Raw genomic sequence first — 25250 nt, 5'->3', positions numbered from 1 at the left:
TCAGGCTGCCCCTCTGTCTCTTGAGCCTTTCAAACAGTCCCCAAGACTGGTTTAATAAACCACCCACACACAGTATCGCCGTATCTACGACAAGAGGGTTGGTTTCGTTTGCCTTGGGTAAAAAATGCCCAACCTGAGCCTGAAAACTGCGCCCCGGGGTAAGACTAGGGTGGCGTCGGCTAGCCTAGTGCCAGGAGCCAAGGCGGGTTCCGCAGAGCTTCCTGCCAGCAACAGCCCTGCACAAACCTGGGGCTCGGGGGTCTCTTCGGGTTCAGGGTCACCCTGCCTGTCTTCACCCATCACCCACGCACAGCTAAGGCTGGTAAAAGTAGGGCCAAGTCAGAAGGGGCACAGGACCGGTAAGAGAAAAGCAGAATGACAGACGGAGCCTGAGAACAAGGGGACAGTTAGGTGTGGGGGTGTCATCTTTGCTTAAGTTGCTTTTGAAACAAGGCAGAGGAAACACAAACAGGGACCGTACATGGCACTGTCTCTTGCTTAGCAGGTAGTACAGTGTCATCGCTAAGAACATGGACCTTAGAATCAAACAAAATCGGGATTAGATTCTAGCACAAACAACACAGCTGTGTGATCCTGAGCAAGTTACTTATCCTCTCTGAGGCTTGGTTCCCTCGTACATAAAATAAAATAAAATTTGCTGTGACGATTAAATGTAATAAGCAAAGCACCAAGTGCAGCATCTACATTTAAAAGGCGCTGGACAACTGGTGCTCGATGTCTCATAATCACGTGCCGCGTACTGTCCGTTCTTCGGCTTCACCTCCGCCCCCCGTGGCGCCCCAGATGCCAGCCACGGGGCACAACTGGGAGGCGATTCCAAGCCAGACATCAAAGGTGACAGAGAGATGTGCTGACTATTCATAGATATAGACAAACTCAGTGTCTGTGGACAATACAGACCCACAAAAATCAGAGTCCTGCCCAGGTGGCCTGGTTCTGCGGTCTCACCTCGCTGCCCGCTGCTTGGGGACGCACGGAAGTTTAAAACACAGAGACTCTGAAATGCAGGCGCGCGCTGTAAAACTGGAAGTGAGTTCGAGTCCAGCCTTACACCACTAGACCAACAGGAAAGCAAGAGGGAGCGTGGACGCCTTCGGGGCCTGACGCTGACAGTTCATGAGACCCAAGGCCACCTTGAAATGCAGAGGCGGGAGGGCACACAAAGGGGTGTCTGCAAACATCTGCTGAGGGGCAAGGGACCCGAGTCAGCCCTTGACAGTGAGGGCTTACACCACCACAGCAGCACGGAAGGCCATTCCTGGGGGAGGGGTCCTGAGGCACTTTCTCAGCTTCCAGGCTCCAGTGACATCAGGGCCTGGGGGTGCCTGTGCTGGCAGAGGAGTGACAGGCACTCCCCCTAGAGGCGACCGCAGAACTGCACGCCAGCGGATTTGCTTTTATTCCGCCTTGACAGGCGATCTACCACTTTCTCCAGATGCCCTCTTCCAGCGCGAAGCCGGCCGGCCTAAGAAACTCTGGCTCAGGGGCATGGGGCAATCTGCACAAGGGGACTTCTGCCTTCTGCCACCTGCTTGGTTAGTTACACTGAGGATGATTTCACCTTGTAATGTAAACTGCTCATGCTAACGGGAACTTTCTTTTTCCTTTAGAGTTCCACGGTTCCGCTCAGGAAGACAATGCGCCCAGCACACCGACCTGCTCATTGGGAAACAGTCACTGTAACGGCCTTGAAGAGTTCTCCTGGTCAGCGACCCAGCGTGCAGTCCCATGACAAACACCACGATGAAGAAGAAACATCGTGTGCATTTTGTAGCTGGCTGGCTTCTCGGTGATGACGTACCTGCTCTCGGGGCAAAGCTTCCCCACCAGGTCCTGGAAGGTAATTTCGTGCCTGCACTGGGCCAGAGGGACTCCCCTCTACAGCGCTCCCTTTGGACGCTGGTTGCCTCCTCATTCGGGTAACCTCAATGTCTGTCCCTTAACTTACAAGTAAACGCAGCAGGAGAGCAATCCAGTTTTCCATTCTATTTGCTTTTACCTTTCCAAAAAAAAGTGGTTATTGCCCTGGACGGCTGGCCCAGTTGATTGGAGCGGGCATCGTCCTGGACACCAAAAGACAGCGGTTCGAGTCCCGGTCAAGGCACTTACCTAGGAAGGGGGTTCAGTCCCTGGCTGGGGAGTGTGCAGGAGGCAACCAATTGATGTTTCTCACATTGATGCTTCTCTCTCTCTCTCTCTAAAAATCAATAAAATAAAACTTTAAAAACAATAAAACATGTACTCCGGTGGGGATCAGAATGAAAAGGTGATTCTTGGGTTTACTTTAGAGTCAGGTCACTATGGCAGTCGGTTTCTACCTTCGATCTAATAAACTGCTTTTTATTTTTAAAAATTTCACCTTAGTCCCCATCGACCCTGCAAGAACAGACGTACGGAGCACAGTTCACCTGATGAGCTGGCTTGCTCTCTGGTCTGTTCATTCAAGACATTTCCAGCCTAGGGCAGTGCCAACCTTGAGACCACTGGAAACTGCCATCAATGGGCATTTAAGGCACCACTAAAAAAACATACACACACTAACTCGTCTGCAAAGTGCATTTTAAAGCAGATTATATTTTTAAACCTCATTTCATGCAAATTGCATAAAAAGAAATACCAAAGGCTTTTAAAGATATTCTGATGATTAAAGATGACAGTTTTCAAGGAGGGAAAGTTCCTTTCCTTCGCACAGTGATAATGTAAGTGTGTGAGAGCACAAACCAAGGCCTTCCCTGGAACCATCTGTCCACCTGCGCCCCCTCTGCTCCAACATCTGTGTTTGGGCCAAGGGCATCGGAGTTGGAGCTTGTTCCTTTGTGGTGGGGGAGCTTCCGTCCAGTCAGCGGTCACACACCATCCCTTTACTCCCAACAAGCCGTTTCCTAATCAGACCCTCGCTGCCTCCTCCCCCGTCATTCAGACCATGGTGGGCAATACAGTGTCTCTGCCAGGCCAGCTGCAGTGGGTGCTGCTGCCACAGGACTGGGACTGGCCGGCTTGAGCCTCCGGACCCACATGTCCGCAAGCCACGCTGCACCTTCTCTCTGACTCCTGGGCACTCACCAAGTTGGCATGAAAAGGCTCGCACCTGTATTCCTTCCACCCCACTCTGCATGCCATTAGCCTCTTTGCCTCCACATGACCATCTGCGGTGATAGCAACAGTATCTCTCTACTAGGGCTGTGGTGAGGATGAAATCAGTTACAACATGCAAAACCTGGCCTGGAGCGAGTGCTATTGGTATCATTTATCAGAGTCTGTATGATTCCAGGTAGATGCTAGAAGCAAAGCCCATCCAGACCCTGAGCAGTCTGTCCGGGACACTGACTGCCTTTTCGGCTCTTGCCAGCCCCAGCCACTTGGGGGGTGGGACTCCCCTCTGTGGCAACTGCCTGGGTCTCTCCATGGAGACGGAGCCAGCACACTAACCTCCTCTGAGGCTGGCATGGCCACTGCCCAGAATCTCCTGCTGCTGCACCCACCCACGAGACTGGACACCCAGGGTCTCCGTTCTGGCCTAAACTTACCCCAGAATTGCCAGGCGCTTTTCTGGCTAACAGTAGCAGTGATAATAGCATTAGGTGTCAAGCCACATCACCGGTACAAACTCCTGTAATCCCTGTAACAGTCCTGTGAGGGAGGTACTACTGTTCTTCCCATTTTACTGATAAGGAAACTGAGTCACAAATAAGGTAAGTAACTCACCAAACACTCTCAAGCCAAAGCATGGCAGGGAGGGATTCAAACCCTATAGGGGGGGTGGGTTCCAGAGTCCCTGCTCTTAGCCACCTGCAGTTCCCTATTTGAGCACTGGCTCCATCCTCGGGGCAGGAGCACAGCTTCAGCCAGGACAAGCCCCCCGCCCCAGTCCCACCACCCTGAGGCCCACCATCCTCCCCCACACCAGCCCCCCAGTGAACCATTCCACCTGTTCAGAGTAAGAGGTGGTGGCCCAGGCTCCAGGCTAAGCAAACACACAGCATGTCCTGCCTTTCCCCAGGCCCCTTGGCCCCCCACTTCACACCAAGCTCAGTATCCAAACTCCACAGAACCATGGGAGAAAATAAACGAAGCCCATGTTCCTGCAACTCCAAATGCCATCGAGATGACTCTGAGTGAGGGCACTGAGCCCTTCTAACAGGCAAATTTTACCTGTTCATGATCGTGTACAAATTCCTCTACCTTACATTACAGAGGACACCTCTTCCACACTCCCCTCGTCTGGTGTGTAAATCTACATGCTAGAAAAAAAAATAGGCGAAAGGTACATTCTCCCAAGGGTTTGCCCAGCACGGCCATTTAGCAATGGGAATGTGCAGATGCCCAGCCGGCTGCTGCTTTTCGGTCCTGGGTTGGTTTCCAGGTGGGGCTCTGCTGCCCCCTGCTGGCACAGCCTCATTCTCCTGCTCTCAGAAGTTCGTCAGTATAAACATGAGTCTGCGCTCCTGGAATTTCAATGTTACAAGTCCTTCTAGCTAAAGGCATGTATTCACTCACTCAAACACTTGTCCAGAGCAAGCCTTGCGCACAAGCCCTTCCAGTTAGCGTTCTTCCTCCCTGGCCCACCGTTCCCTTCTTGGCCTCTTTGAAAGACTCCTTCCAGCCTGGACTAGCTTCCTAGTTCAACTGCCCCCTTTGCAGCCCACCTTTCTCCCCAGAGGTAAGTGCCCCATAGGCACCTTTGGCAACTGCAGATACTTCCTGGGTGTGTTTTCATGTGCCCTGTAGCTGACTAAACATTTTGCCTTTTCTAGACCAACTTTTCTATCAATCTTCCCAGACCACAGACAAAGGTTTCGACTTGTCTTTCCGAGTTCCCTGCTTTCAGAAATCGCTACCAATTTGAAAGGGGTAGAAAAGACAGAGAGGACACCGATGCCACCCAGGCTCCATACCTGAGTCCCTGTGGGGAGACACCCGCCCTTCTCTTCCCCAGAATGAAACTCGAGAGAATGGGTGCCCTCGGCTGAGTGTAGGTGAGCAGTAACCTCAAAACTCACGTCCACGGAGCAGACACAGGACCCGCAGTGGGCCTCCTGTGTTCCTGCCAGACCCCTTGGGGTGATTTCAGAGAGGGAGATGATCAAGGAAAAGAATGATGATTTGCATAATAACAAACGGCACATCCCATAGGGCAAATCCCCTCAATTTTCAGGTAGGAAAATAATGTTTCCTCTTAATGGATTGAGTCCATGTTTCTCTGGGAATTACTATCTGTCTTCAGAGAGGTGTGGGGGGGCATGTGTGGATGTTTAGTCCAAAAGATATTGGCTGCAATGTTGGGAAGAATTCAAAACTCACAAGGATGAGGAGATTATAAAAGAGACAACTCGGAGAGCCTGAACCCACCCTACACTGTACCCACAAAACCCCACCCTGTACCCCTAATCTTCTGAGGAGCTCAGGAGAGTGGTTCCAACCTCTAGATGTATCAGACTCACCTAGAGGACCTGTGAAACCACATGGCTGGGCCCACCCCAGACTTTCTGATTCAGCAGGCCTGGGGGGAGAGGGGGCTGAGCATCTGCAGCTAACAAGTTCCCCGGTGGTCCTAGTGCCGCTGGTCCAGGGATCATACTTTGAGAACCAGAGTCAGAAGATCGGCTGCCATCGCTACCCACCTCTGTCTTTTACACAGCAATTTTAAACATAATTTTCAAACACAGATTTAAAATCACTTCAGGGCAGGAGAATGATCCTATGGAACCCAAACAGAGGTATGCAAAACCATACGATAAACACATATCTGCCTAGAATACCAATCTCACTTAAAGATGTGCAGATGGGGAAAATGTTAAATAATGTCACTGGCAATTTTAAAACATGACATTATTGTTATAATGCACAAATATATTTTTTAGTACCATGCCTAACTTAGTGGAATGTTTGCGATGGAATTAAGGGATTCCTGAGAACCCTCCAACTTTTCCAGGGGGCACATTTCATGCTGTCCTCTGAAAATGTTCAACATTGGCTCTGCACTTTTCTTTTTTAATTTCTCACCCAAGGACATTTTTCTATTTATCATCAGATAGAGTGGGAGGGAGGGAGAGAGAGAGAGAGACATCGATGTGACAGAGCCACATTGACTGGCTGCCTCTGTGTCACACGACCCAACCAGAGCCAGGGATGAACCACAACCAAGGTACATGCCCTTGACTGGAATTGAACCCACGACTCATTGGTCCGCAGGCCGACGCTCTAACTGCTGAGACAAACCAGCCAGGGCTGGTTCTGCATTTTAAACTATACTTCTAGGTGTGTGTGTGTGTATGTGTGTGTGTGCTTGCACATGTGTGTACTGTGTGCATGTGTGTTCTCTGTGTGTATATATGTACTGCAGGTATTGGTATGTACTGTGTATGCATGCGTATTATTCTCCGTACCTCACTCAGAATACTGTTTTCGTTGTAGGAGGTAGAACTATCCCTAAGAAACACCATTTTAGGTATTTCCAGTTACTAACACTAAAATGAATTAATTTCATAAACATGTTCCATGAGGCTAGCTGTGGAATGTGAAAAAAAAAATCTGAGTGGGAGGAAGAATGAGGTGGGAATAATAACGGCAGCTTGACATGAGCTTCAGACCAGACCGCTGTCCAGACAGGGCACGCAGGGTCCTGGGCAGAAACAGGCACCCAGACCCAAAAACACACTGTCGCCTTCCAACTCCCTTCAACTCGGCCCATCTTCCCACCTGAATCGCCCTGAACAATTCCTAGGCTATGGCCGTGTATAAAAGTAAAAGGGAGCATACTAGTTGCCAGCCAACAGCTCAGACAGTTTCTCCTTCTACTTGAAGCAATGGCACGAGAAACCTGGTCTGTCTCTCCCTGGGACTGCCCTGCAGGGTTCCCGGCGAGTCCCTCGCAGTTAATCCTGGCTGCTACAGTCCACTGAGAACCAGGGCCTGGACAGGTCGAGCTCTATTTTAAAGGTTGATTTTCCTAAAGTATTTATTATGTCAAAAAAAAAAATCAAGACAATAGTATGTGATTTTAATGGGTGGGCACCCCTGAATGAAAACACTCAGAAGTCACGCGCACGAACATGGCAACAAAGACAGAGGCTTAGTCCACCAAGCCCCAATCCAGTCCCCGGGACCCACCTGCCTGATGAAGTCCGGGAAGCTGAGGATGGGCCCGTTGTGGAAGACTGGGTAATAGAACACGTAGGCCATCATCCAGGGCAGGGAGTAGAAGGTGCGCCCACAGGGCAGCTGCTGCCAGCAGAGCTCGAGGCTGAAGCTGGTGTAGTACAGGCAGCGGACGGTCAGCGTGAACTGCAGCAGGTAGTACTCGTTTTCTGTCTTGTACCACCCTCTCTGCAAAGCCACCAGGAGAGAACAGCCTGTGAGCGGCAAGGAGCGGTATCGTCCAGTCTCCGGAAAAGGAGACTTCTTCCGCGAGTAGAGCAGCTTGTACCATAAAGGGAGTCGAGGACCACTGATGAGCAGGTAAATAAATCTCCGCGGGTAAATGTCACGTTTTAAAATCAAAACAAGCAGTTAATGAGCAGTGGGCAGAAGAGTGTCTCTAACGTCAGCCATTGACTCAGCGTTAAGCCTGAGGCAACGTAATGAAGATTTTCTCGAATAAGCACCTGTCAGATACATCCAGTGGGCAACCGGGAGGTGAGCCACAACCCAGTGGACGCTTTGACAGCACCTCCATGGTTCTAAGGACAGAGAGAGGCTTGTAAATGTCACACAGGTTGTCCACTAGTTAGTTCATCTTTCCCATCACATTCTTTCCCGTGAATCAATGAATGAGTGAATGAATGAATGAATGAACAAATTAACAAAAATAGACACCACCGGAGTTCCAGTTCCACAGTGATTTAAGGAATATGTCCCAACATTTTCTGTGCAAAGAAGTACTTGCCTTCTCTGTCTCAGGGACTGTTGTGGGCACCGGATGGGATAAGGAATGGGAGAGTTTCCTATAAATTGTACAGTACTCTATAGATGACATGTTATTAAATGCACAGGGGACTAGTGCTTTCTTTTCTCTTTAGTCCTGACCTCTGTTCCTGTGATCTGTGCCGACATCCACGCCCACCCAACCTGGGAGAAGAGGTACAAGGTTAGCCCGGAGCTGCTCCAGAGGGCTGACATAGTCGGCTGCGAGAGACAAAACCGCAGAATTCAACACCAGCGTTCGCGTGCATCAACCCCACATGGCCACCAGGAGGAGCCCCACCACAGTTCTTCAGTGGACTTGCCTGAAAACACAGGTTACCTCCTGGGGGCACCGCCAAAGGGACCTTCTCCTTCCCCGTGGTAAATGGAGACACTTACCTTAATTTCCTCCACACCTTGCAGCCTCAGCGTGGAGAGCAGGAGGAGAGAACAGAGCCATGACAGGAACAGTGACCGGAACTGGGCAACGCAGAAGGAGATGGTGGTGTGGAGGAAGATCATGGCAGTCCCCGGGGCCCCCAGCACACACCAGCAGGCCCACATTCCGTAGGCGGTGAGGATCCAGGGTCTGTGCTGTGGACGGCGGACCCGTGAGAGGGACCCAGAGGGAGGGAGAGAGGAGAGGAGATAAGGTGAGCTAAGGGGCATTGTTATCGAAGGGTCTGCATATGAGAAGCTGATGCTTAGTGACCCCCTGCACACACTGTCCTGCTACAATGAAGGTGAAGGAAAGTACTGGCCAACATTTCTCGGGCATCTTATTGAGAAATCCGGGCCATCCAAACCATAAATGGCGTTTAAAGTCTAAACCACAGATTTAGAATTAAATATCTAATTATATTTTTATTTTATTAGCACATTGTTTAGTCAAATTTATGTCACTGAAAAAGTGCATCGTACCTGCTTTCTGTGGTGTGAAGGCCTTTGCATTAGTCAACCTGATTAAAACATTCAGTCTCATTTTAGGCGAATCAGAAAATATATTTAATGATCGTGTTTTATAGCGATTGACACTGAATAACTAAATAGATAAATTAACATGTCTTTGCTCATATGTTGTACTCTTGGTCATGTCTGGCTTACTTAAAACCACAATAATGTTCTCATGTTGTTTGAGAGGCAACACATCATGGTGGTGTAATTACTCAAGCTTTGACGTCCAACTGCCTAAAATAAATCCTAGCGTCCCCATTAACTAGCTGTGCCTCAGGCTTTTTTTTTTTTTTTTGTATATAAAATTAGGATAATACCAGTATCTACTTCAGAAGGTTGTGAGGATTTAGTAGGTAATTCATGTAAAATGCTTACAACAGTGTCCGCATACATAGTAAGTACCGAAGAAATTTTAGGGAAATATGCTGTTCTTTTCAGTGTGCATTTTTAAAATATGGTTTCCAGGAATGTCTTCTTGTAAAAAAAAAAGAAAAAAAAAAAGACTTCTTTAAGGGACTATAAGTTGTAAATCCCATCCTGAGATGCTAACTCTTCCAAAACATTGCTGAAGTACAATTTTTCCCCAACCTATACTCCTGCCCAAGAAGGAACATTTTAAATGAGCGACTATGTCAGCCACTTTTAAGTTCCAAGAAAATCAGAGAAACCTGCAGTTCATTTTTACTATTTTTCCATCCTACTACCCACAGAAAACAGCCCACACATTTGCCTCAAACTTTCCCCCAAACACTCACCTCTGGGCAGAATGCAAGCTTAAGGAATAAAGTTGCCAGAGACTATTTTAAGAAGTAGTTCCAACAAATGAAAAGAACAAGGTTCTTTTCCGACACGGCCTACAGGATTTGTCACTTGCTACACGCATACACACACATACAGCTTCCTTTTTATTAAGTGTTATTTGATCCATTTGGAAAAAAACCTGTTTTCTGGGATCTGTTCGGGAACTTCACTGCAGGCTTACGCCGTTTCAACTTGGAAAAGCCGAACGAAGCTTCAGGAAATTCTTGATAGTGCTGTGCACACCCCAACTGCTTGACAAGATTCTCTGCCGAGTTGAACTGTGCTCACCAAAGCTACCTTGGGGGCACACGAGCTTGCCCCAGGTTCTCACCCCCTGCTTCCTCCTGCCAAACAGTACAAGCAGACATTTGATGTGGTTCTGTTCACAACTTCACAGAAAATGCTCTCATGTTCACCTCCTGTTCTCCACTAACCCTCACACCGCCCATTCATTCTCCCCGATGGGTAAAGGCGACCCTACTATGTACATTCATGGAGAACAGGTGATGAGAAGATGTGAACAATGCCAAAGAAACACCTATAAAACACTGATGTTCCTCCTTTGTCTATAAAAATGTGATTAGAATCCCATCCTCAAAACTCCACTAAAATCCTGATAGAGCAGGAGTAGCCTTCCATGCCTCATTTCAAAATGATGCGGCACGTGGCCCTGGCCGGTTTGGCTCAGCGGTTGGAGCGTCGGCCTGAGGACCACAGAGTGCCAGGTTCGGTTCCCGCTAGGGGCACGTACCAAAAAATAAAAATAAAAATGATGCATCATGCAATCTTTGGGATTTAGCTTTCCCCACTGAGCAGAATTCCCTGGAGATTCATCCAAGTTGCTGCAGGTCCCAACGCTTTGCTTCCCTGTTGCTGTGCAGTACTCCATGACACGGATGTGCCACCATCTGTTTAACCATTCCCCTGCTGAAGGACATCTGGACTATTTCCAGCGTGGGGCTATTATAAATAAAGCTGACATGAACATCTGTGTTCAGGTTTTGTGTAACAATAAGTGATCACGTCTCTGGAATGAATGCCCAAGTGTGAACTTGCGGGTTGCGTGTTTGGTTCTATAAGATAGTCCAGTTTTCCAGAGTGGCCACCTTACACTGCCCCCCAGCAATGTATGAGTGACCCAGTTCATCCGGAACTTCACCAGCATTTGGTATTGTTACTGTGTTACAGCTGAGCCACTCTGGTAGGTGTGCAGGGGTATCTCACTGGGCTTTAATTTGCATTCACAACGCTCTTTTAAAGGATATCAAAGCATGAGCATGCTGAAGCTCGAGAATAAGACAAGTTGAACTTGACATCCAGCTGGATGCAAAGTTCATCAGAACTATCCCAACCTCCTTAACCCCCTTTATTCCAGGCTCTTCAGTTTCTAATAAAGATAAAAAGGAAGGCAGGGGAAGAGGAGCAATTTTTTAAAAATTGATCATTAAGGAAAAAACTGTATTCAGTTTTTGTGGTAGTACAGATACAGCCAGACGGAGAACACGGTGGCCTTTCTGACGGGACACAGTGCTTACTGCCCAGACTGAATTGGGTGGGCAGCCTTCCCTGTGTTTACACTGCTCCCTGTTTGCACGGAGCCATTTCTCAAAACGGGGAAGGGGGAACTGACTCTCCACTTGATAGCCTTCCTTAGAAGGCTAATATCCTGCCTTGTGCATATTATAATAAGGCAAGCCCAGAATCCAACAGGGCTTACACTAGCATACAGCAAGTGATTCATAAATTATGGATGGATGGATGGATGGATGGATGGATGGATGGAAAAAAGGGAGTAGGGGTGGATGGAAGGATGGAAGGATGGATGGATGGATGGATGGATGGATGGATGGATGGATGGATATGCCTCCCCAAGTCTTGGGATTTAACCTGGTAGTTACAACTAAGACATAAGAAGAAATTAGAACCAACATTTGGGGCTTTTTGGTCCACAATGTTTCCAAAGTCTCTATTTGACCACTTAACCCCTTATAAACAAAGGCCGCTTTGCCAAGGCATCTGCACTAGAAGGGGGCCTTCCCCATCTCACTGCTGCATGTTTCCACCCACGGGGTCTTTTACGTCGGGGTCTCTAGCAGTTCGCAGCCGGCGGGGCGCAGGCATCCCCCTCTGAGTGCAGACCTCTGGGCTAGAGCTGCTGCCCATCATGCTGTGAGGTCTTCTGGCCACAAGCCAGTTGAGCTGGCACAGTTCCGAGGCTGAAACCAGCACCCCTGAGAAAAGACGATGGACTGCCTGCCTTTCTTTTGCAAATCTAGTCTTCAGCTCTCCCCAGGGAGTCAAGACCCAGCCACAGGAAGATGGCAATGCCCCTCTCACACCACCTCTACTTTTCTTCCTCTTTCTGGGCAGTGGACACGGACTGGTAATCGGCTGTGCCTGAGTGGTCTCCCTCACTGTCTTGTCTGTCAGGAGGAACGAAATGTAAAGGCTCGGCGGACACTCCTGTTGGCAACCAGACTTTGCTGCGTATTAATCCCCCACATCTGCCCTCAATCCACTCTGTGGGGCACTGTTCGAGAAATAAATACAAGGAGTCCATCAATAGTCCTTACGCATGGCATAATTTATTACATACCACAAAATCAAGGGGAGCTGCTGCTGCAAAATACAACTCTGTGTCTGCACAAACAAACAGGGAGCACAGAAAGCAAGCCAGCGTCCTGACAACCCCGTCCCAGCCTGCCTGTCCCGGGAGCAGAGGCCGTGGGCCCTGCAGAGCAGACTTCATCCCTCCCTAGACCTGCCCCGATGGAGGTGGACGAGTCTGGTTCCAGGAAAACCATTAGTGTCTGAGATTCCTATTAGGTTGTGGTTTCGGCAACGAGCTGGCAGGGAGCGCTGTTCCCCGCAGTCCTCCAGAGGTTAGTGACTCATCTCCGCCACATGCTTCTCAGTCCCGTGGCCAGGGAGCTTGGCCAGCGGGCCCAGTGCTAACGATGCGGGCTCTGCCTGTCAGAGGTGCAGCGAAACTGCCCTGTGGTTAGTAACAGCACCCCGCTCGGCCCCACACCAGGCCGGCCTTCTCAAAGCATCCATGCAGGGCAGGGAACACAATGTCTCAGGTGGTGGTGAGGCCACAGGGGTGTTCAAGAAAGGAGGAACTGTCTGACCCGCCCCACGCACAACCCAATCACAACACACCGGCGGCCAAAGCCCAGTTATTCGGCCTCCCTCCCAGGGCACCGGCCTCTGATGCCGTCTCACCAAAACCCAGAGAGCCTGGCCCAGAGAAGAGGCCTTTAACCTTGGCCAAGGAGCTCAGTGGAAAGTTTTCTTACTTGTCGTGGCAAAAAAAATAAAAGAAAATCACGCCTTTGAAAATAGCCTGCCTGTCTCTGGACAGAGGCACGGCTTGTAAAGGAAGAGATGAGACTCGATGTTACACGGAGCCAGGAAACACCCTGCAGGCTCTAAGGGCAGTAACACCAAGAGCTGCTAACGTCTGGCCCTGCACAGCCTTGTCCGCAGTTCACGAGGACTCCAAGGATGGGGAAATCAAAGAACCCCGGCCCAAATCTTCCACCCCGAACAAGCACGGAAACACCCGCCGAATGCAGGCCATCTGGAACACACAGCCCAGGTGCTGAAAGCGCAGAGCTAACGGGGCCAAAGCTGTGGTTCATACTATGTGAGGGTCAAGCAGACTCCAACAAAGGCAGCACTGTGCCCCGGCCCCAGCCAGAGCCCGGCTCACCAGCTGTCGTACAAATCAAACCTGTGGTCACAAAGGGGTGGGAGACAGACAGACACACACACACACACACACACACACACACGACTCTGTGAACTCTGCCCCATCCCAAGAACAACACCAAGCCACCTCCTACTGACTCTGGATGAGACTGCTCTGCAGGTAAGAAGGCAGGTCCACCTGTCCACCATGCCTGGGAATGTGGTACAGGGCTGAGAAATCAAACAACTCGACTACCTTCAAGCCACAGCCTCGGAGGCCTCCCCTGTCACCCCGGGCAGATGTGGCCCACTCCTTCCCCCAGGCACCCAACTCACTGCCACATCAGGTCCAGGACTGAGGTCAGGGTTTCGTCTCCTGTGTAACTTCTCACTCACCCCTCCAAAGGAAGGGGCCGTGTCTCCCAATCCCTTCCCCCAGGACCCAACACATACTTGAGTCGGGGTCGGAGGAAGACAGTCATGAGAGGAATGTGGGTGTGACCGCACAGACAGTCTCTGCCCTTGGAGGTGTTTGGGATCTTGAGACCGGCGTCTCCTTTCTTGAGCACCGTGGAGGGGACTGCTCCCCGGACACTCGGGCCACAGGCTCAGGGCATGCTAACCACCAGCAGAAGACCGCAGCAGCCACCACTCACTTGGCTTTCATCAGATGCAAGCATAACCGAGAAAACATCGACCCTCAGCACCACCCCAGGAGGCAAGGGCTACCATCCCGGTTGCACAAGTGAGGAAGCGAACTCGAAGGGATTAACTAACGCGCTGAAAACCTGCAAAGCTGGGAGTCGGCCACGTGCTTCTAACCCCGTGGCCGAGTACTGCCTTGGCTCGAAGACGCCAAGAGCCTTAGCTCAAAGGTGCAAGCGAATGAAATGGAGGGACATCTATACCTAACTCGGGCAGATTTCCGAGGATGGCAAGGGCAAAGTAGGAGTGACAACTGAAGAAGTTTGGAAAGCATCCAGCCAAGAACACAGAGTTTGTCTACATTCCAATTCTCAATGGGGGTTGTATCTCCTCCAACAGAGCAGGGAATTGGTTCTTGGAGAGAAGACTAAAGTACTCTGCACAGGCATGCATACAGTATATGAACAGACAGTCCGTATAGCCGTGATTAAAGTCATAGAGAAACCCTGGTCAGTTTGGCTCAGCGGTTGGAGCATTGGCCTGCGGACCAGAGAGTCCCGGGTTTGGTTCCCGCTAGGGGCATGTACCCCCCCCCCCAAAAAAAATCATAGAAAAGTGACAATTAGGAAAAAATAGCTAAAAAGTCTCCTGGTGTGGGGTAAAAATGAAGAAAGCTAGAGAAACACCGATCTATGAGGAGCAAATAAGAAGTAGCAAGAACAAGAGAGAAGCAAAGGAGACCAACCAGTTGGGTCCAACCAGCAAAGGAGACCAACCTAACGCACCTGGCAAAGTCTGGGGAGGGCTTCTGCCCTGGTTTAATCTACGTCCCTCCCCAACCAGCTGTGACCACTTTCCTGAGTTTTATATTAATTTTTTATTATCTTACCTCTCTTTGTAAATTTGCATGGGCGATTTTAGTTTGCACACTTCTGAGCTTTGCATACCTGGGATCATACCTGATAGAGATTCCTCAGCAATGTACCGATTAGCTCAGTGTCGTGATCCAGAAATTCATCCGTGCTGACTACAGTTTTACTTTGAAACCTTTACAGTCATTGGTTTGAAAAATAACTTGTGGGAAGTAAATGTAGGATAAGAACGTATTACCCCTGTATCTCAAATGTCTGATTGATTGTTAACGATCCGTTCTCATCTTTTCCAGCTTCCAAAGCTAACAGCCATGTCCACTGATTCTTGCTTAGCTTCGGACCCTTTTGTCACAAAAAGCAAAGGAGAAAGAGGCTTAAAAGGAAATGGTGCCCATAGTCATACCTTCCTTGCAATCTGGTTGGCCATTTGCGACACAGCCAGGTGGCCAAGGAGAAGCCACACCAGCCGCTGCTTCCCCCACTCCATCCAGAAGCTCCACTCAAAGTCGGTCCAGTCCTAAATAGGCCAAAGGGGAACTCATCAGAGGGATTCTGGTACAATCTGAGGCAGAACACAAACTCCAGTTAATAAATCAACTGGAAAGAAGGCCAATGGGAGCCTAATCTCTGCAAAGTGGGGTTTACACCACACTCCCAGCCTCTCCCCACTGAACCCCAACCCACACACACTGTCCACTCCAGCTTGGCTGGCCTTGTTGTCATTCTCCAAATGAGTGTCCTTATAAAAGCTGATCCCTCAGGACCCTCTGTGGGCTAGAAGCTATTATTATCCCCATTTTATAAAAACACAAGCCGAGGTTAAAGAATTCAGTTCAGTTACCCAGCGTCCCACAGGCCAGGAAAGTAAGGAACTGAGTCATCTGGTTTGTCCCCGGGTCTTTCACCAGAAGCCTGGACAGGGCACCAAGGGCAGACCTGCTTCGGGTCGTGTTACCTTGCTGCTATCTACAGGCAAGAGGATACTTTGGTAGAGAAATTAACTGTTTCCCTGTAAGAGTATAATGAAAGAGAGATGAACCAAGAGCCTATAGGCATACATGCACAACCCGTGGGCACAGACAATAGTGTGGTGAAGGCTGGTGGGGAGGCAGTAGCAGGTTAGAAGGGGTCAATGGGGAAGGAAAGGGAGAACGTCTGTAATACTTTCAACAATAACATTTGTTTAAAAGATCATAATGGAAGAATGAAAAGTAGACTTCCCTTCCTGTCAGAAAAGCTCTGTGTCTGTGCTCCAGACTCTGTCTGTGTGGCTCCCTGGCAGGGCAAGGTGACCCTCTGCGGGACACGGGGTGCCTGGGGGCCAACACTTGAAACTCAGCCTCAGCAGCCCCAGGGAGATCACGGGGGCCAAGCTGAGTGTGGAAGGAACAGCCACATTTTGTGGGTGGGGAAGGAAGCCCCCAGTAACTACTGGTGCTGAACCACTCATCAGTCTGCAAGTAGAACTCTGAGCCAAATTTAATTGCATTTAGACAAAAATAGGTGGGGGCTCTTTGTGCGTGTGTGTTTTTTTACCTGAGGATTGAGGGGAAAGTTCATACCGGTTACACATATTATAAACCTTTTTTTTTTCAGAAGGTAAAACACAGATACAGTTGATCTTGATTCATACAAGACTGTGAAGACAGAGGTGGCCAGCCTAGCAGGCTCGGCTGGTTTGCCACACACTGGTGTGATGACCGTGAGCAAAATACTCCACCTTCCTGCTCTGTCTGCTCATATGACAACGGTACAGCAGATCTTCTAGGGGTTTGTGAGGTTTAAACGAGAATGAATATATGTATATAGGTATGTCTGTGTACATGTGCGTGTGCGTGTGTGTGTGTGTGTGAGACCCAGCACACAGCACTCACCAGATATTGGAACTTGCCACACTAACTGTTAGTGCACATGTGTCCCACCTGTGCTAACCAGCCAAGATCCTATGGTGCTTCACACTATGCCACTTGTTTAAGAAAAAAACCACAAATAGATTTTTTTCAAATAAAAAATACAGTACTGTGCAATCTCAAATAACACATACTCCCTGCACCAAAGATCTTCATAAACACGTATACACACACAACCTTCTCACAGAGCCCAGTCCCCAGGAAAATCGTGGATCTGGTCCAAGTCCTTCCACTTAGAGACTGTTCCATCAGGGCCCGGGACTCGCCCAGGCTACACAGCCAGGCAGGAGCAGAGCAGAGATTCAGACCTTTCCCCTGGCTGTCGATCCCTGACCAGAGCTCATTGCCACATCTCCGAAGTTCCAACTCAATGGATAGCCAATTCACTGAATAAGGGCAAATGAGGTCAAAGGTCATGTGATGAGTCCCTGCTAGTAAAATTCCAGGAATACAGGTAAAAAGACTCTAAAAGCCAAGATTAAATTTTTTAATACTCCCCCTCAAAGAAAAAAAAATTCCAACATTTTAGCTTTTTAAATATAAATAATGTTTTGAAAAACTCGGGATTACATTTAGAATTCATGACCCCAGGCCCCAAGTTTAATTTTTAGGGGGAAAAACGATATATCTCGTAGAGTGTAAGAAACCAAAAAAATATTTATGTTCCACCAGAAGAGTAAGAACTACTGAAAACTCTGCGCTGGTAAAATCACATCAACAAAAATCGCAGACTTGCATCATCAATTCTTTCACAAAATATCCATTTAAAGAAAATAAAAATATTTCTCTTATGTATATCCTTCTCCATTTAAAATATTTACTTAAAGAAAATGACCGGCCCTGGCCAGTTTGGCTAAGCGGTTAGAGTGTCGGCCTGCGGTCCAGAGAGACCCGGGTTCGGTTCCCGCTAAGGGCATGTGCCTCGGTTGCAATTTGTCCCCGACCCTGGTTGGGTCATGTGGGTGGCAGCCACTCGATGTGTCCCTTTCACATCGATGTTTCTCTCCATCTCTCTCTTCCTCTCTCTCCCTCCTGCAAAAAAAAAAAAAAAGAAGAAAAAGAAAATGACCGGATAGAAGAGCCGAGCCAATGAGTAGAACTGAGCCAAACACTCATGGTGAATGATTCAGGTAAGAAAAAGGTTCACTAGCTGCCTCTGTAAGCAAAAGCTTTCTAGCCTCCAAGCTCGGTCACACATTTCACGGCAAGTGTCAACGTCTCCGATGGAGAACAGCTTCTTCACGGGCCGCTCCCTCCTCATCTCCTTTCATGAACCTGCAGACCCCAGCCCATCAGAAACCTCTTCTTCGGTCCTGTAAAGGAGTCAGATAGAAACAAAGATACATTCTAGCCAGACCGAGCCAGGAAGGCTCCTCTTGGCGAAAGGGGAGACGGAACTCCAGGGGAAAGTAATCCGCACCCAAGGCTTCTTGAACTTCAGCGTATACGAAATGACCTCCAGATCTTGCTCAGATGCGGACTCTGACCCAGGAAGTCCAGGGGGAGGTCTCGGATTCTGTATGTCTATCAAGCTCCCAGGCTCCCACTGCTGCTGGCCTGGGGACCACATTTCGGACAGCACAGACCTACACCATGAACTGTGCCTCCCACAGCTGAATGTCCCTAAACCCAGAGTCTTTAACGGCTTACCCCCATGCCATTCCCAGGCAGGAACACCCTAGGGCTGACCACCTAACACTCACACACGGGGGAGCCATCGTCCTGTTCACCATGGAAAGCTCTGAGCACTTCGATTCGAGAGTTAACTGGATTGAAAAAATTTTTAAAGTAGGGTTATTCATTCTGAGGCCTTCAATCTGCAACCAGGCAATCTTGAGAACTCTGAGGGAAGCGAAAGTTCTGGGCCTCTTAAATAACGACTCCTTCTTCCTGGTGGAACACCATTCTTTGTTTTTTTCTTTATTGATTTTTAGAGAGAGAGGAAGGGAGAGATAGAAACAGTGATGGGAGAGAACATGGACTGGCTGCCTCCTGCATGCCCCCCACTGGGGATTCGGCCCACAACCTGGGCATGTGCTCTGACAGGGAATCGAACTGGTGACCTCTTAGTGCATGGGTCGACACTCAACCACTGAACCACACCGGCTGGGCTGAAACACCGCTCTTAACAAAGGAAAGGGCCTCACCTGGTGTTTTTCACGGCCTCTTTTCCCACAGAGATCAGAGTTCTGCACTCTGGGAAATCCTCACCCCTGAGCTCACAGCACCGACAGACACCGACAGCCCACAGTCAGGGCCTCGGAAACCCACTGCAAAGCCAAAGCCAGGGCAGCAGCAATGGTGTGATGCAACCCCGTGCACAGGGTGGCCAAACAGCTTTACAGTTGTGAGTTCGCAAAACACAGTTCATTCTTGTATTATTATTTATTAAGTATTGTATTCTTTTCCATACAAACAACTGTAAACCCCCTTTTGCCCCACCCTCTATTAGCATAACTGAGACCTTTTCTTCCACACAAATCTCTGGCTGACATTCTGGGTAAGTGCTTTCTAATGATAATCTCAAGACAAACCTTAAAGTCCTGCTTGTTTGTTTGTTTAAATTCCTTGTTACAGATGAGCTCATTGGAAGTCAGAGTGAGCAAATCATTTGTCCAAAACTAGTAGGGTAGTAGGGGGCAGAACTCAGCCCTGTCTGATACCAAAGAGGAGAACTAGTAGGGGGCAGAACTCAGCCCTGTCTGATACCAAAGAGGAGAACTAGTAGGGGGCAGAACTCAGCCCCGTCTGATACCAAAGAGGAGGCCCTTTTCTAAGATGTGTCTATTTGTGCCGACCCCTCTGCCTGGACTCCCCTGCCACACACACACACACACACACACACACACACACACACACTATCTGACCAAACTGTCTCCAGCCCCCTTCATCACAAAGATGTCAGCTCAAGCATGAACCCTTCTCCAGCCTTCCAGGTCGACCTCACTGCACCCCTTCTCTGCCATCCACACCTCAATTTATTATCGTGCATTTTAGTACAGCATATTTATTACAGCTAATTCATGCATTTCCTCTCTGGAGGGAAAAATGGTAAGTTCCTGAGAGCAAGACTGACTTAACCCCAAGTCTGTATCACAAATGCCCAGCATTCAGGCAGCCTTTCGGTGGCGGGGCAGTGGCATCAGGTGGCCCAAGTCCTCGCCACATCTCTGCACCTGTGCAAACTGGATCGAGGCTCTTCCCGGACCTGCGTCACCCGTGTGGAACGTAAAGGTCTGAACTCATACAATGGCTAAGACTCCTTTCAAAGGGTGAAAGAAACAGCTACTTTCCAGGCTGAAGCAAAGAAATACTAAGAGTGTTGCTCGCCTGCACCCAGGAACTCCGCCCTGACTGCATATGACCATTCAGGAGAGGGCTGATCTCTCTGCTCACACCACCATGTGACCAATCCAGGTCCCCAAGTTCCCACCCACACTGTCAGCCTGCTTTGTTCCAGAAAGTTCCCTACTCATCCAGCCTGCCCTAATCCCCAGGACGGGAAGAAACAACTACCATTCTGTGGGCGTTGTCCCATGCACCGAGAGGTTGCCAGTTCGATTCCCGGCCAGGGCACATGCCGGGTTTCGTGTTCAATCCCTGGTAGGGGGTGTACAGGAGGCAGCTGATCGATGTGTTGCTCTCACATCAATGTTTCTCTCTCTTTCCCTCTCTAGTCTTCTCTCTCTAAAATAAATCAATAAAAAGAAATATTTTAAAAAATACATAAACTTTATCATCTTAACTACTGTTAAGTTCAGTGGCATTAATACATTTACAGTTATACAACCGTCACCACCATCCATCTATAGAACTCTTTCCATCTCATGAAATTGAAGCTCTGTAGTCATTAAACAATCACTCCCCCTACCCCCTCATCCCAGTTCCTGGCAACCACCATTCCACTTCCTGTCTCTATGGATCTCACTATTCTAGGTACCTCACATGAGGGAAACCATTCAATATTCATCCTTTTATGACTGGATTATTTCACTGAGCTAGTTTCCTCAAGGTTCATGCATGATGCAGCATGTGTCAGAATTTTCTTCTTCTTTTAATCCTCACCAGAGGATATTTTTCCATTTATCTTTAGATAGAGTGGGAGGGAGGGAAAGAAAGAGAGAGAAACATCGACGTGAGAGGGACACATCGACAGGTTGCCTCCCGCACGACCCCGACCAGGGCCAGGGACCAACCACAACCGAGGTAGGTGCCCTTGGCCAGAATCGAACCCACAACTCATTGGTCCTCGGGGCGACACTGTACCACTGAGCCAAACCAGCCAGGGCAGAATTTTCTTCTTTTTGTGGCTGAATAATATTCCATTGTATGGATATACCACTATTTGCTTACCCATTCATCTACTGATGGACACTTGGGTTGCTTTGGTCCCATCCACCTCTTGGCTGTTGTGAACAATGTCGCTATGAACATGGGTGTACTAAATGTTAAATTTTTAATGTTCTGAAGTTTAAATTATGATGAAATCTTCTCTGACCAGAAATTTATCACCATCCTTAAAAACGGTCAGGAACTTAAAGAACTTTATCATCTTGGTGCAGCCGATCGTGGCTCAGTACCTACCAGAGGAGGGTTCAGGACCTTAGAATTGAAAATTAAATCCCTCAGGGTTCATGAAGAGCTACAGCCTAACTAAAATGTTTAACTACTTCCTTTGACTCAACAGAATTAAATCTGACATTTATTTCTACACTCCTCTGGGGACTTCAGAAAAGAATGGGTGAAGACTCTCACAGTTAACTGAGGGAATTAGCATCACTAATTTGGAGATTATTGAGCTTTAATATTCCCCGAGGGACACCAAGAACACAGAGGACAGCGATTATGATGGGTGTCCTTAGGGGAAGGCCTGCTTGTTTCCAGATGATTCTGTTTTTACCCTGAGTGTGTGTCAACCACAATGCGGGAAAGTGACCTTGTTCCCAAAGCCTGCTGTGTCTGGCAAAAACGGGACTGTGCTCACACTCAGGACACCCAGGCTTGAGTTCGAGTTCTGCCCCCTACCATTATGTGACCTTGGGCTGGTCAGTCCTCCTTTATAATTAGCATGAAATATAATCATGAAAGCTAAAGGAATCGATTCATGAAGCCCAAAGTCTAAAGTTAGAAAAGTTAATGCATCAGAAATTGAACTCATCCCTCCAAATCCATTCTGCTTGTTTTTATCGAAACAGTCTCACTTACACAGTCTTCCAACTGTTAGAAAGGGCCCGATGGGAAATAGCTTCAGCTCTGTGAGCCACACAGCCTCTGTGGCAACGACTCAGCGCTGACGGCATACCCGAAAGCGGTCACAGACAAAACACAAACCAGTGGGTGCGGCTGTGTTCCAGTAGAACTTGACTTACAAAACCAGGTAGGGGGCCAAACTGGGTCCACAGGCCATGGCTGCCCTCCCCCCTTGTTCTAAGGGGTTGCCATGTCTCCTAGACCCACCATTTTTCTCCCAGTGGGAGCAGGTCAGGAGCACTGTTTTATCACACCGATGGATGGCATTCTTAGGTAATCTGCTGTCAGACCTGAAGTCCACAGCTACAGAAGAAGCAGATCTTTTGGACGCCGAAGAATCTCAGCAGTAGCCCACCACTTAGCCTTTGTTATCCGGGGAAAAGTTGGAGTTACTGCACATCTTTTTCCTCCTTGCCTTCTGTCCATCCAGGGAACTATTATTTGCACATTTAGGCTTGTTTTCTCCATTCTCTCCCCTATCCATAGCACCAAAGGAATATTTTTAAGACCACACCTGATCGTGTTACTCTCCCACTTAATATTCTTCACATTTCCCCCTTATCATTCCAGGGGAACAGTCTAAGGAAGACTCATGCAGATCTTCATATCTGGCCCTGCCCACCCACACCAGTCCTACAATACAGCTGTGCTGACCTCTCTGACAGTCACTCAAACATACTGTGTTTATACAGCCAGAACTTCCCACCCTGTGCTCGCTCTACTTGGAGAAATCTGTCCCTCAAACATCACTATAATGATGACTTACCTTTCACGTCTGAGCTCAGGCAAGCCCTCCCCCAGGAACCCTTTCCTAATCCATCTGTTTACAGCCTGGACTCACGTCCTTACATCTGCTCCCACAATGCACTATGATTACCTTCTTCATGGCAACTTACCACATTGTGCTTTAGTTGTAGGTTACCGAGCTGCCTCTCCACTAAACCGTGAGCTCCTTTCTGACAGGAACTCCACATACATTCAGCACAGTATCTGCCAAGAAATCAGCATATACTAGATGCTCAATAAAAGCTATTTGAATACATTGAATGCTTATACAATGGATCAAATCATTTTTAAGAACCCAGCGTAAGCACGATCTCCAAATAGTGGAGAACCTGGCACCTGTCTTTAAATGCCTTTGTGATCACAGTTAGAAAACAAACTCATGGAACAGTTTGTTCTGAATGATCTGCTCTGCAGATTATCTTCACTAACTCAAGACCTACTCTCTGGTTCATCAATTACTCAGAGTAAAGAGATGGACAAAACAGAGTACTGTTATAAAACAGGGGACCTATTCATGATTTAACTAGAAGATTTAAGTAAATTAAAATATGGGGAATCCATGAAATAGTGCCTGGCGCTTACGAAGTACTATGTACATGTCTGTTAAGTTCTTATATAAACAAAGGACAAAGTCTATTTTACTTTGATAGCCTCAGAAACATAAACCAGGGACTTTCAAGCTGCATGTCCTGAAACAGACAGAAGTACTCATGGTAAAATCTGAGAGAGCTGAGCTACTCAAGATCCTCCAAACACAGTTTAAAAAAAAAAAAAAAAGGAAAGGAGAAAGGTTCTAGAAACCACGGACTCAAAAGGAGTGAATCCATAGCTAACAAAGGGAAACATCAGCCTTCAGACAAACCACATCTGAAATGCCACGGGGAAACAACGATCTTAACCTTCTCCAAATGAAACGTCTGCTCTGCATGGCAGACACCACCAGCTGCCTCAATCAACCCTCCTCCAGCCCTGCTAGAAGGACTGGCCCAGGGAGAGTCCGCGGTGCAGAGAACTACATTTCCCAGAAGCCCCTGCAGCTAGCAGGGCTGCAGAGGACCTTGTTTCCGTTGAGCACGCGCAGGCTCTGAAGGTGAAAACACGTGAACATGTGCTGGGAGACTCTTCTGAAAGAATGGGGCAGAGGCCTTTGGTTGCTGTCCTGCAGCCCGGTGGAAACTCCACGGTCCGGGCGGCGCGGAGGTACCGGCGGTGCGCAGTTTGGGCTCGTTCTCAAGCCGGGAACTGTGTAGCCGCCCCAGTTTTGCAGGGCCACCCCGGGAATTGACCAGGGAAGATCATGAGTGAGCTTGTCCCTACAGTCCCTTTGACTACTCTGAGATCTCCTTAAATTCTCACTCTAATTTCTTTCTGTTTAAAGCGACTGGAGAGGATTTTGTTGGCTCAGTGGAAACTTGGTCAACATACTTGGGGGGGAGGGGTATTTGAATCTATATACTTTGGAAGGAATTTTTCTTCTAATTGCAATCCAGCTCAAATTTTATAATAGAAGCATTACGAAAATAATTCATTTTGTGGAAAACTATTCTGAAATAAGCCTATTCCATGCAGGAAAATTAAATGGAGGGAAACACCAGCTAGGTCGGTCCAGGAAATGTTCTGGAACTGGATAATGGAGGCAACGAGTGTTTACATTACAACACATTCACCAGTGAATCTGTTTATGTATTTCAAAACCAAAGAAAATGATTAGCCTTACTACCAGTCAGTATTTTTCATTAGCATACCTCTTTTCTTCTCAGATAGAGAAAGTAGTGGAGAGCTGAATATGTTTACTGTTTTCCTTACCCTTGTATCCAGAATTTTGCAAAAAAAGAAATACTAGGCATTTTTGTGTTATCTTTTTCCTAAATAGCATTATGTGCATATTATTTATTTTGAGACCATCCGTAATTTCCAATTACACTGGGCAAAAATAATCTTGGAATCTTTATAAGGTTCTCAGAAAACTTTTATAAGATATTTGAATTCAGAAATGGTTCCCTGTGCGTTCCAAGGTAGCAAGTTCACCTTAATGGTCTATAAATCTCCAAAGGAAAAAGGAAAAGGATGTATTTATAGGGATTCTCACAGAGCCACACTGCTTTCTGGATGAACTTAGCCTAAAGCTTCATGCAGCAATTATTGCAAGAGGTTTTTTTTTTTCTTTCAATAGATGTTTTGCTATTCTGAAAATAATTTGAGTGAAATTATTTCACTGCTCACAATTTCCAGAGACAACACTCTTCCCCCCGCCAACATTTCCTCAAAGGTAAAACGTTTTCATTAACAAAACTTTTTCTTTCCTGTAAATCACAAAGTCTCTGCTTAAATGTCTTCACCATTCTGTGCAGATGAAGAAGATGCTCACAGGCAGGGATTCCATCAACAGGACTAGCTCAGAGTGCGCTGGTCTACC

General features: G+C 48.1%; 1 protein-coding gene across 1 annotated transcript in view; it reads right to left on the bottom strand.

Annotated features, from left to right (window-relative positions):
• Window positions 1-25250, bottom strand: part of HHAT (hedgehog acyltransferase) — a 101803-nt gene that overhangs the window by 46403 nt on the left and 30150 nt on the right. Inside the window, exons 4-6 of the mRNA XM_036273305.1 lie at window positions 15292-15405; window positions 8323-8517; window positions 7132-7347 (exon numbers count right to left, since the gene is read on the bottom strand). Coding sequence (XP_036129198.1) covers window positions 7132-7347; window positions 8323-8517; window positions 15292-15405 — 525 coding nt within the window. The remainder of the gene's footprint in view (window positions 1-7131; window positions 7348-8322; window positions 8518-15291; window positions 15406-25250) is intronic.

This window comes from Molossus molossus, unplaced genomic scaffold (assembly GCF_014108415.1).
Source record: "Molossus molossus isolate mMolMol1 unplaced genomic scaffold, mMolMol1.p scaffold_m16_p_20, whole genome shotgun sequence".
NCBI lineage: Eukaryota > Metazoa > Chordata > Mammalia > Chiroptera > Molossidae > Molossus > Molossus molossus.
The sequence above is the reverse complement of the archived record's forward strand: the minus strand, read 5'-3'. Positions and strand labels throughout refer to the sequence as shown.